This window comes from Plasmodium yoelii, assembly GCF_900002385.2.
Source record: "Plasmodium yoelii strain 17X genome assembly, chromosome: 12".
Classification (NCBI taxonomy): domain Eukaryota; phylum Apicomplexa; class Aconoidasida; order Haemosporida; family Plasmodiidae; genus Plasmodium; species Plasmodium yoelii.
This window is the reverse complement of record NC_036184.2, coordinates 182,906-197,286: the sequence shown is the minus strand read 5'-3', so window position 1 is coordinate 197,286 and position 14,381 is coordinate 182,906. Positions and strand designations below refer to the sequence as shown.

The 14,381-nt window shown below is 20.0% G+C and overlaps 4 protein-coding genes across 4 annotated transcripts; all 4 read left to right on the top strand.

Annotated features, from left to right (window-relative positions):
• Window positions 1–596: 596 nt before the first annotated feature.
• On the top strand, window positions 597–1,492 carry PY17X_1202700 (fam-c protein; the record flags this gene model as incomplete). Its single annotated transcript, XM_720501.2, has 2 exons — window positions 597–677; window positions 794–1,492. 2 exons carry the CDS (start codon window positions 597–599, stop codon window positions 1,490–1,492), a joined length of 780 nt encoding a protein of 259 aa, XP_725594.2.
• Window positions 1,493–4,731: 3,239 nt separating this feature from the next.
• On the top strand, window positions 4,732–5,815 carry PY17X_1202600 (PIR protein; the record flags this gene model as incomplete). The annotated part of the gene is made up of 3 exons (XM_022956679.1): window positions 4,732–4,746; window positions 4,854–5,642; window positions 5,729–5,815. The coding sequence occupies 3 exons, from the start codon at window positions 4,732–4,734 to the stop codon at window positions 5,813–5,815; spliced, it is 891 nt and encodes a 296-aa protein (XP_022812545.1).
• Window positions 5,816–8,430: 2,615 nt separating this feature from the next.
• PY17X_1202500 (PIR protein) lies at window positions 8,431–9,538 on the top strand (the record flags this gene model as incomplete). Its single annotated transcript, XM_022956678.1, has 3 exons — window positions 8,431–8,445; window positions 8,583–9,365; window positions 9,452–9,538. 3 exons carry the CDS (start codon window positions 8,431–8,433, stop codon window positions 9,536–9,538), a joined length of 885 nt encoding a protein of 294 aa, XP_022812544.1.
• Window positions 9,539–12,041: 2,503 nt separating this feature from the next.
• Window positions 12,042–13,214, top strand: PY17X_1202400 (PIR protein; the record flags this gene model as incomplete). Its single annotated transcript, XM_022956677.1, has 3 exons — window positions 12,042–12,059; window positions 12,185–13,057; window positions 13,149–13,214. 3 exons carry the CDS (start codon window positions 12,042–12,044, stop codon window positions 13,212–13,214), a joined length of 957 nt encoding a protein of 318 aa, XP_022812543.1.
• Window positions 13,215–14,381: the final 1,167 nt, after the last annotated feature.

Genomic DNA, 14,381 nt, shown 5'->3' with positions numbered 1-14,381 from the left:
TAATTAAAATAATGTAATCTTTGGAAAATGGATTGTTATTTGAAAAAAACGTAAATATAAGGATTTTATAAATGGTATTTTTATATTTCTGATGATAGCAGTTATTATATATTTATATGGTGGTATATACATATAAATTAATGCATTCATCTACTTATATGTCAAGTATTAAAAATAATTTTATTATATTAAATATAATGGTTCAAATAAACAAAAAATACATAGAGAAAATATATACATTTTTATGCATTTAAAATAAATTATATTATTTATTTATTGTTATTATTTATATTAAAATAAAAATAAAATATTATATTTTTTTAACTTATAATTACAGAATTATAAATTTGTGGATACTTTAAAATAACAGCAACACACAATTTTATTATAAAATACTTTCATAAATATGAAATAAATTATTTATATAAATTAAAATTAAAAAAATTATATAAGAATATATTTCTAATAATTTAATATTAAATAATAGCATTATTGTTTTACAATAATAGTAGATAAAAAGGAAACTGAAAAATAGTAAAACATATATATTATTTAAAGCTTACACATTCGAGGTAACACTTTTTATTAATAAGAAAATGAATAAAATTATATTTAGTTTAGTTTGTATCGTCATCTATGCCCTTTTGGTTGTACCAATACATTGCTCTGAACAGAGAGTAAGTTGCCAAAACAAAATATAAATTAACATATAGAACATTATATAATAATGGTTATTTACATATTGTGACGTATATATATTAGTATGTTTATGCCCTTGTATTATCGTTCTAAGGTATATTATGGTGTAGGAAATAAATGCACCCGTAGTACCAGACAAAGATACAGAAGGAACGAACAAAATGAGATCGAATTTAAATGCGAAACCCAATTAAGGAATGACAATAATTGCAACCCTAAAGATGATAAAGATGATATAGATGATAAAAATGATAAAGATGATATAGCTGATAAAAATGATAAAGATGATATAGACGATAAAAATGATAAAGATGATATAGACGATAAAGATGATAAAGATGATATAGACGATAAAAATGATAAAGATGATATAGACGATAAAAATGATAAAGATGATATAGACGATAAAAATGATAAAGATAATATAGCTGATAAAAATGATAAAGATGATATAGACGATAAAAATGATAAAGATAATATAGCTGATAAAGATGATATAGATGATAAAGATGATAAAGATGATAAAGGATTTAATTGTTTTAATATATTTAAAATGTATAGAATAAATAAACGATCAAACGCATCTTCAAATAGTAAAGTACCCTTAGATCGCCCATTTTGTCAAATAACCGTAACATATTCAGATAGCAATGAATCTCTTCCTAAAATAACATCTCGATTTGGAACTTATCAGCGTGAGTTTACTCCAAAAAATCAGGAACATTTAGAGAAGATATTAAAATTAAAAGCATCATTAGAAAAACAATCTTCAAAATCTAAAAAAAGTAAATAATCTTCATATAATAATTATATTCAAATGATATCGAACTAAAAAACGAACCAAATAATTATTTATAATTATCATTTAAACTACAATGTTTGACATGTGATACCTATAGACAAATGAATTATGCTAGTATTTTATACATTTACGAGCTCATATTTTAATTTTATAATTTTATTATGTAATTATTAAAATAAATGTAATATATTTTGATTATATATTTGAATAAAATACTAACATATATATATTTATATGAATTTTTTCGTTGTATGTACTTATTTATAGTATGTAATTTGTGAAAGAATGTTCCGAAAATAATAATTGAAATAAGATTTATCCATTTTCTATAATCATAGAATTTATTATTTGTATGCACATAATTTTATATTATATACATATGTTTATGTTTTATATAATGAAAGTAAAACTTGACAAAATTTCATTTTTTGAAGTTTATTAATAGAATAACAATATAAACAATTTCATATATACATTATATTTATTTGAGTCAATAATATTATGGTAATATATATATGTATGAAAGGATTCAGGGTTTCTTTTGGGGGAACCTGTATTTTTGGTAATGATTCTGTGCTGTGTGTTATAGTTTTGTTCTATTGAATTGATGTTTTTGGTTAGAGTTTTATTTGCATTAATTTTTTTATAATTTGAACACTAGTTAAATATATGTGTTATACTCGTATGTTTAATCTTGAGCTGAAGTCCAAATATGCACTCAAAAAAGGGATACAACCATTAATATGAAAAAGGCCACATCCCATTTTTTCATAAGTTATAATATATATAATTGAGTGTTCATGCCGATTTTATATGATTAAAATAAAATGTCTATATTGTATATATTAATTCATATTATGATATATCATAATTGCCTATATAAAAGTTAATATTTGGTTTTATTGAATTATGCATATCATAATATGTTTCTTTATTTGATGAAAATTTTATTTAGTAAAACTTATGATTTGTATCATATTTATTTTGATTCAAATCGTATTTTTGTAATCAAACAGTATAATAATTTTATATATCAGAGTATAATTATAACTCGATTCATTTGGAACAATTGCCTACATTATAATATATCTTCATATTAATATGTGTGTTTTTAAGATTAATTAAACATATTACCAATATATATATGTAGTCATAAAATATAGATTCATAAAATATCGATCGGGGTTCGACAACACAACAATATCTATAAAAGATGTTTTATGCATCTAACATTTTTAGTAATACATAAAAAATGTACTATAGATATATGTATATTGTCCTTTTAACTTTCGATTATATATAGTATCATTTTATGCTAAATTATTAAATTCAAACTATAGAAATAGTTCTATATACATTAATTTAGTTCTCATAAAGGTATAATATTAGATTAATTACTATTAATTTTTAAATTTTATATTTTGAGGTATAAATATATTATATTTAAAATAGTTAAAAAATAAATTATAAGCATATTAATAAAATTTCATATCATATTTTGTTCTAATAATTATAAATAATATAATAGATAGAATGCGTTATTATTATATACCCATACATATAAACTAGTAAAATATTATACCAATAAATAATATTGAAATATTGTTATATTTTGAAAACTTCATATAATTATTATTAATATAGATTATATAGAAAAGATATATAGTAATTAATTTCTTTGAACTAATAATATTTATATTAGGTTACTATATATATACAAATTAACAAATATATAATCTAAATATAATGTTATTACGAAATAGTATATATGTCCTAAAATGTTATACTTTAAAACAATGAAACAAGAAAAATTACTAATTGGTTAAAGTATTTCTCTTGAGTGCATTAATTATCTCATTGTACTATACAGTGATATAACCAAAACAACAATAGTAATATTAGATTAATATATTATGTTCATTTGGTACACTATATGGGTATAAATTCATTATATATATTATTAAACTTGTAATAAGACTAAAATTGTATACATGCAAGATCAAATGAAATATTATAACATTTGTTTAAGTAATCCTTAATGCGATAATATTAGAGTTAACACTACCAAGCAAAATAATATTAATAATTCTATAGTTTCCTTAAAAATATAGTTTATTATAAAACATGCAGTACAATATTATTTATTAAAATTTAAAAGCAAACAATACATTTAGAAAATAATTCCAAGACATTTTTAGTGAAGAATTTTAATATATATATGAATTAAAAATTTTAATGATAGAAAGTATAAGGTATAATTAAACTATGTAGAATAGTTAAATTTTATATAACTATATCCTTGTCTTAAAAAAACATACTTCCCTTATCTCTCCTCTCAAAGTGCAATATACTAACCTAATACACATAATTTTCTATTATACTTTAAAATTTGCATCAATATTTATTTATGTATTAATATTTAATATATAATAAGTATTATTTTTAAAAACTATTTACATTCAATGAGTTATTTAAACATATAAATAGCATAATAAGATGGAATTAGTGCTAATTGTCGTTTTAAACCGTGGAAAAGATGTGCAAAATATATTATAAAATTACCCAACAAGGTATATTTATAAATTAAATTATATAGGATAAAAATAAAGTTATTGAACTCATTAAAATAGACTTCGAAGTTATCTATATTAAATAAAAATAATATTAAAATTATGTATATGTAATTAAAAAAATGAACAATGCAACTTATTTTGTAAATATTATAATTTAAAAAAAAAACTATATTATATATTATAAAAAAAAGTATATAAAAATTTAGTTTATCTTATTAAATGATTATTTGTATATTTTTAAGGATTATAGTAATAATATAATTTTTTATTTTTTAGATTTATACAGTATTTAAGTTTTAGAATTGAAATCATTAAAACAGAAGATATAAATATATTCCTTTCCTATGTTCAAAAATACTTTAAATTCATTATAAAAGTATATTAATCTTTATAATAACGTATGCAAAATTATATTATATATACATATAATAAAATATGTATTAAACATCCCCCAAAACAAGATAATTTATCTAACTACCATAAAAGTATATATGTTTTATATTATCTTTAAATTAATATTAAGAATAATAAAAATATTTTTACTTACAGATAATTGCTGTATATAGGGTTAAATAATTGCATTACCTATTTTAGTATATATATAAAACTAATATGATATCCCCTTAACCTAGAGATTATAAATTATATTCCATCATAATGGATGATAGTCTAGTATGTAAACTTTTTGATATTATATTTTCTATAAACTTCATTAATTTTTATTTTAATAACATTTTCTTAATACATATTTTTATCAATTTTTTTTAAATGTTTTTTAGTGTGGAAAATTTGTTCTTTTGAGGACGTATTTACCCGATGAATTAAACAACAATATAACACTCGAATTTCATGAAAATAGTCATTTTAAGGATTACTGCTATAATAAAGATTCAGGAAAAAATGAGTGCATTACTGATATCGATAAAATTACGGTTGGATTTTTATGGTTACTTTCAGAATATTATCTTATGTCCCAAACTAAAAATTATAACGAAAACATTGCTAATCCATTTTTTCTATATATTATTTCATGGTTTAGTTACAAATTAAAGAAATACAAAGAGCATAGTACCACCAAAATATACGATTTTTATAATAATAATGTAATAAATAATCATAAATATAACAAATTTGTAACTGATGCCTATAGAATTACAAATCTTAAAGATATCTTAAATAAAAAAAATGAATTTTTGAATATTACTATTGAAGATATGTCTAATTATTATGATGCATTCAAATTATTATGTAATATGCACGATAATGTTGCAAGTAATGAATATGGCGAAACATTTTTAAATAATGCTACTAATTTTGTTAGCAAATATGCAAACCTCAAATATGGCTGTAATATTGAAAGTACTCTACATAATCAAATATTGTCTGCTATATCAACTGATTATAATAATTTAAAAAATAAATGTAAAAGTTGTACATCCCTTCCAGATATAACAGACGTTTCTGTACTAGCATCTGTATATACATCAAGTTCGTCGATAGGAAATAAATTATTTACAGTTTTATCGATATTTGGTGCAATAGCATTTTTTTTAGGAATTTCTTATAAGGTAAATAATAAGGAATTAAAAAATTATTTTCGTTATATATATGCAAACATTAAAAAAAAATAATACGTTTACCGTTTTTATATTAGTATTCGTTATTTGGATTTCGGAAACGATTTCAAAAACAAAAATTAAGAGAAAAAATAAAAAATATAAAGAAGAAAATGAATCATTAATATATGATTCGAAGAGATTGATTATTTCAGGAATAGTAATAATGATTTATATATTTTAAGAAATTGTCTATTGAGGGGTAATTTTTGCATAATTTTTATATAATTTTTATGTTTTGGAACCCATATTCAGGTTAGGGCTAAGTATTATATTTTTATTTATTTTTTTATAATTTAAATACTAATTCAATATATGTATCATTCCGTATGTTTAATTTCAATAAGTTCAAAAGTCCAAATATGCAACCAAAAAGGGCATAAGCTAATATGAAAGGGGTTACATAACAAATTTTATAAGTTATAATATATATAATTGAGTGTTCATGCCGATTTTATATGATTAAAATAAAATGTCTATATTGTATATATTAATTCATATTATGCTATATCATAATTTTCATTATATAAAACTTGTTAATCAGGGACTATATTGAATTATGTATAACATAATATGCTTCTTTGGTTGATGAAACATTTTATTTAGTAAAACTTATTGTTTGTAGTATATTGATTTTAATTTAAATGATGTTATCCAACTGAACTGTAATAATATATATTCATAATATATTGATCGATATTCGACAATACAACGTTATCTATAAAAGGAATTTTATGCATCTAACATTTTTAGTAATACATAAAAAATGTACTATAGATATATGTATATTGTCCTTTTAATTTTCAATTATATATAGTATCATTTTCTTTATATTTCTATTAAGGTTTTAAATTCAAATAATAGAAATAGTTATATATACTTTAATTTATTTATCATAATGTATAACATTAGATTAATCAATATTATTTTTTAAACTTTATAGTTTTGTGGTATAAATAAATTATATTTTAAAATTGTTAATAGAAAAAATATTAGTATATTAATAAAATTTAATGTTATAGTTTGATATAGTATATATAAACGATTTGTTATATAAAAAAATGATATTATTATAAAATCTATAGATATAAATGAACCAAATATTGTATAAATGACTAAAACTGAAATATGTTAAATTTGGGGAATATATACAATTATATATTAATGTAGAGTATATAGAAAAAGTATGTAATAATTAATTTGAACCAATAATATTTTTATTAGGTTATTGTATATATACAAATTCACAAATATATTATTATTGCGAAATAATATAAATTTTTTAAAATACTTAATTTAAAAACTATGAAACGAGGAAATATTATACATTAATTTAAAGTATTTTTATTAAACGCATTAATTATTCCGTTGTACTTTACAGTGATATAACAATAACAATAATAATAGCAATAACAATAGATAAAGGATTAAATACGAACAAATCATTAAATTCATTTGATTTTAATACGTTGATATATATTAATTATATATATTATTAAAGGTATGGTGAGATTAAAATTGTATGCATACGAGATCAAATGAAATATTATAACATTTATTTAAGTATATTTAATGCGATAAAATTAGACTGACTGTACCAAGAAAAATAATATTAATAATTAAATAGTTTCCTTAAAATATTGTTTTCCATTATATAAATAAATATTATTTATTAAAATATAAAAGCAAACTATATATTTAGAAAATAATTCTAAGTTATTTTTAATGCATAGATGAATTGAAATTTTTAATGGCAGAAAATATAAAATATAATTAAACTATGTAGAATAGGTAAATATCATATGGCTGCAACATTGTCTTAAAAAAACGCAATTCCCTTATCTCTCCTCTCAAAGTGCAATATATCAACCTAATACACATAGTTTTCTATTATACTTTAAAATGTGCATCAATACTTATTTATGTATTAATATTTAATATATACTAAGTATTATTTTTAAAAACTATTTACATTTAAAGACTCATTTAAGCTTATAAATACGGGCTCAGTGCTAATTGTTATTTTAACAGAGGAAAATGTGCGTAAAATATATTATAAAATTACCCAATAAGATATATTTCTAAAGAAGTATATAGGAATAAAAATAAAGTTATTTAACGCACTAAATTGCTTTTTAAATTTATCTATATTCATTAAAAATGATATAAATTATGTAATTTGTATAGAAGGTGGAACATGTAACTTAATCTGAAAATAATATAATTTTAGAAAAAACAATATTATATATTATAAGAAACAAGTATATAAGTATTTAATATATTTTAAAAAATTACTATTTATATACTTTTAAGGATTATAGTAATAATAGGACTTTTTATTTTTTAGATATATACAGTATTTAAGTTTTAGAAAGGCAATTATTAAAACATAAGATATAAATATATTCATTTTTATAATAAAGTTATACCATATTTTATTAATAATAGATTTTTTTGTATAAAATGCATCATATCTATATTTAATCAAAATTTTATTAAGCAACCCTCCATTTAAGGTAATTTAGTTAATTATCATAAAAAGGAATATAAAGTTTCTTTAGTAATAATATTATTTTATTACTTTATATTAATTTAATTATTGAAAAACTTATAATATATTTAACTACAGATAGTTGCTATATATATAGGATTAAAGTATTTGTGTCACATATTTGGTGCAGTATATATATAACAGCATGATTCTACTCAATTTATAAATCTAAAATGAAATTTCATTACAATGGATAAAAATCTGGTATATGTGTTTTTTAATAATAATAATTTCCTTTATATTTTTTGATATTGTATTATATATAAATATCATTAAACTTTATTTTAATAAAATTCTTAATAATTCGCGTTTTTATTAATTGTTTTTAATTGCTTTCTTAGTGTGAAAGGTTCAAGAATCTATGGACGAATTTTACATATGAATCGAGCAATGGAAACTATAAATTTACAAATGATAAAGATTTCAAAGATTATTGTAATAATAATTGTGATGATAATCTCGGAAAAATTAATGCTGGGTGTTTATATTTGTTTGATGGATTTTTTGGGAAATCTTCTATGGTTGAGTCTGTCGAAAAAAGTAAGATCACCATTGTTGAATACATTATGATATGGTTAAGTTATATGTTAAGCCTAATCAGAAATGAAGGAAACAACATCAGCAACCTAAGTCATTTTTATACTGTATATATAAATGGTAGTGAACATTATAAAAAGTCTATAAATGGCACTAAAGATAATACCAGTTATATGGATCTTTTAAATAAAAAAAAATATTTTTTGGGTATGGATAAAAATATTATATCTGATTTTTATGAAGCATTTAAATTATTATGTGAAATGTATACTGGATTTGATGAAAACAAGCAAGATTGCACAAAACATTTGGAAAATGCCCAAAAGTTTGTTAACAAATGTAAAGAACTTAATGAAAAGCCCAGTATTTCTAATAATAGTTCCTATAAGCAACTATTGCTTATATTATCAACTGATTATGATAATTTAAAAAATAAATGTAGCGATAGTTCATCTATTCCAGAGATAAAAACAATAATTTCTGCACTAACATCTGTAGATACATCAAGTTCGTCGATAGGAAAGAAATCATTTATAGTTTTATCGATATTTGGTGCAATAGCAATTTTTTTAGGAATTTCTTATAAGGTAAATAATAAGGAATTAAAAAAAAATTATTATATATATGTAAACTTTAACAAATCAATCGTACATTCCTTAACATTTTATATTAGTATTCGTTATTTGGATTTCGGAAACGATTTCAAAAACAAAAATTAAGAGAAAAAATAAAAAATATAAAGAAGAAAATGAATCATTAATATATTATTCGAAGAGAGTGATTATTTCAGGAATAGTAATAATGATTTATATATTTTAAGAAACAGTCTATTGGAGAGTAATTTTTGCATAATTTTATATAGTTTTTATGTTGTGGGTCAGGGTTATATTAGTGGAACCCATATTGGGGTTAGGGTTAAGTATTATATTGTATTCATTTTTTATAATTTGAACACTATTTAAATATATGTACTATCCCGTATGTTTAATTTCGAAATCAAGTTTAAAAGTCCAATTATACAACCCAAAAGAAGCATAAGTTAATATGAAAGGAGCTACATACAATATTTACCATAAAGTATAATATATATAATTGAGTGTTCATGCCGATTTAATATGATTAAAATGTCTATATTGTATATATTAATACAGATATTGGCTATATATGAAGTTTTATTATGGAATATCATAATTCCTTATTATATAAGTCTTAATAATATAGAGTTATATTGAATTATGCATATCATAATATGCTTCTTTATTTAATGAACCATTTTATTTAGTAAAACTTATTTGTATCATATTTATTTTGATTCAAATCGTATTTTTATAACCGATCAGTATAATATTTTTATATATCAAAGTATAATATAATTCGATCAATTTTGAATGTTCCTCTACAATATAATATACCTTCATATAATATGTGTGTTTTTAAGGTTAATTAAACATATTATCAATATATAATAGACAATCATAAAATATCGATCGAGATTCGATAATACAACATTATCTATAAAATATTATTATGGTTCGAACGTTTTTAGTAATACATAAAAAATACACTATATATACATATTTTTTAAGTTTTAATTGTAGTTACTATTCTTTTTTTGTATGCCCTTTACATTTGTATTAATAGAAGTTACATTATACGCTTTAATTTATCATAAAGGAATAATATTAGATTAATCATCATCAATTTTTAAACTTTATAGTTTTGAGGTATAAATAAATTATATTTTAAAATAGTTAAAAGAAAAAATTTAAGTATATTAATAAAAGTTTATATCATATTTTGTTCTAATAATTGTAAATAATTTGATAAATATAATATCTTTATTATTATATACATATAAACCAGTAAAATATTATACAAATAACTAATATTGAAATATGGTTTTATGGAGAAAGATTCAAATAATTAAATATTAATTTTATTGAAAAGACACATAATAATACATTATGAGGTATCAATGCTATATATTTGCTAAAGATCCAATTTGGGATATGTAGTTTTATATTTTAAAATCTGGATCAATGGAGAAAAGGTTAAAAACTCAATTAATATTAAATTTCTTTTTATTATTCCATATTAACGCGTATTATATTATCAGTGTTTAGTGAATCATCTTTAATCACAAAAATAATAGTTTTATCATAGAATTAATAAAATATAGAATTTGTAATAAATTATTTGAATGTATATACATTGATAACTATAAAAATAAAATATATAAGATAAAGATGAAGAATATAAAATATAAAATATTTAACGAATATTTATATAAATTTATATATTAAAAAAGCAAATATATCTTATCTCTCTCCTCTTAAAGGTCAAAATAACAACCTAATTACGCATTTTTTCTATTATATTTTAAAATTTGCATCAATAGTTATTTATTTGTTAATATTTACTAAGTATTATTTTAAAAACAATCTACATATAAAAACATATTTAAGCTTATAAATACGCGCTCAGTGATAATTGTTGTTTTAAAGAATGGAAATGATCCATAAAATATATTATAAAATTACGCAATAAGGTATACTTCTAAATTGAATAAGATAGGAATAAAAATAAAGTTATTTAACGCACTAAATTTCTTTTTAAATTTATCTATATTCATTAAAAACGATATAAATTATGTAATTTGTATAGAAAGTGGAACATGTAACTTAATTCCAAAATACTATAATTTTAGAAAAGACTATATTATATATTATAAGAAACAATTATATAAACATTTAAAATATATTAGAAAATATCTATTTATACACTTTTAAAAAATATACCAATAATAGATTTATTAATTTTTATATATTTACAGATTAATGAGTATAAATCTGTTTATTAAAACATGAAAAACAAATTTGTATTTTTCTATATTGAGACATAATACAAGGATATGTATTTTTAACTCATTACAAATTTCTTAAATTTTTATAATAAAATTATAATGGATATTATTAATAATCATAAATTTAAGCATAAATTATGTTATACATATGACCAAAATGTATTAAATATCTTCAATTTAAGGCAATTTAGCTAATTTCCATAAATTCTATATAAACTTACTATGGTGTTACTACTATATTATTACTTTCATTAATTTTAAATTAATACTAAACATAAAATGTGGTTAACTACAGATAATTGTTATATAGAGAACCCAATTTTATGTCCCATATTTTGATGCAATATATATGAAATTAATATGATGTGATTAATTTATAGTTTAAAAATAAATCTCCAATATGTTAACTAGTAGAGTGGTATATACAATTTCGTGAATAAAAATATTTGTTATTACAAATTTTTGATATTGTATTATCTATAAATCAATAATAAGTTCATTTTAATAGACATTTTTATTTGATTTTTTAAAATGGTTTCTTAGTGTGGAGAATTTGAAAGTATGTGGAAATTTTTTTCCGATGAATTAGATGAATCTGGAAAATATAATTTTTCTCGTGGAATGCTCGGGAAATACTGCCCTAAATCTGGAAACTGCGATAACGATATCTATAAGATTGATGCTGGATGTTTATGGTTATTTAATAAATTTTATGGGGATAGTAATAATTTTTCGAATAATGCAAATGCCAAGATTGGTGTTGCTGTATATATTATGGTATGGTTAGGCTATAAGTTAAATAAAATGTTAAATACACAATTTTCCAATTTAAATGAATTTTATAGTAAGCATATGAAAACAGTCAATGAATATAAACAGTCCATAACTGGTGTTACAGAATATACAAGTTATATTGATCTTATAAATAAACACAATTATGTTGTGAATATTTCTAATGAAAATGTGCCTAAATTTTATGATGCATTCAAAATTTTATGCAATATGATTAATAATGTTGATAAAAAAGATGGTGGCAAAGCATATTTAGAATATGCTAATAAATTTGTTGATGAATATGAAAAACTTTTTAATGATAATAATAATGTTGAAGGCAATTCATATAATAAACTATTATGTACAATGTCAAATGATTATACTGTTTTTGGAAAGACTGTTGCTAATCCTAAAATGCGAAATAAACTACCAGAACTTACAACGAAAAAAAAAACACAAATTACTTCAAGTCCTAATGTATCACAAATGGATACTTCCTCGCCTGGAACATCAACATCAGTTTCTGAAATTGAAATATCAGATCCTGACTTAATGCCGCCAAGTTTATCGATATTAAATAAATTAATTCCAATTTCACTTATATTTGTTGCAATATTAATTTTATTAGGAATTGCATATAAGGTAAATAACAAGTCAATTAAAAAATATATTCAACATCGAGTAATTTGTGAATATAAATAAATTATACATTTTTTTTTATTTTTTATATTAGTATTCATTATTTAGGTCTCGGAAACGATCCCAAAAACAATATTTAAGAGAAAAGCTAAAAAGATAAAGAAGAGAATGGGTCTTTAATATATGATTCAAAGAATAGTAATTATTCCAGAAATATTAGTAGTGATTGATGTATGTTAAGAAACTGTCTATTTGGAAATAAGTAGTTTTTTACTATATTTTGGGGGGTTATAAGAATAATTAAATAATATAATAAATAAAATATAAAGATATATATGCATAGTTGTTATATTTTTGTACTGTTTTTGTATAATTTTTAAACAGTTTTTATGTTATGGGTCAGGGTTGAAATTCTGTTTGTAGAACCCATATTGGGTTAGGGTTAAGTGTTATATTGTATTTATTTTTTTATAATTTGAACATTAATTAAATATATGTACCATCCCATATGCTTAATCCAGAAATGAAATCTAAATATACAACCAGAAAGATGCACTCCCATTAATATGAAAAGGGTCACATTACATTTTTTCATAAATTATAATACATATAATTTAGTGTCCATGCCGATTTAATATGGTTAAATAAAATATCTATATTTCATGTATTAATATAGATATTTGTTATATCATAATTCCTATTATATAAAATTTGTTAATTTGTGGTTATATCGAATTATGCATACATAATATGTTTCTTTATTTGATGAAAATTTTATTTAGTAAAACTTATATAATTTGTATCATTTGTTTTAATTTAAATTATATTATGTCAAATGAGCTATAATAATAGATATTTATAAAATATAGATGCATGGGATATCTACCGAGAATCGACAATACAACATAATCTACAAATTATTATTATGCTTATAACATTTTTAGTAATAGATAAAAAATTGAACTACATATACAATATTTTTTAAGTTTTAATTGTATTTACTATTCTCTTTTTGTATTTTACATTTGTATTAAAATTAATTAATATTAATATAAGTTGCTTTATACGCTTTAATTTATTTATCATAAGGTATAATAATAGATTAATCACTATTCACTTTTAAATTTTATATTTTGAGGTATAAATAATATTTTAAAAGATTTAAAAAATAAAATATAAGTATATTAATAAAATTTCATATTTTGTTCTAATAATTATAAATAATATGGTAAATAAAATATATTATTATATGCCTATGCATATAATCTAATAAAATACCAATAATTAATATTGAAATGTGGTTTTATTGAGAAATATTAATATAATT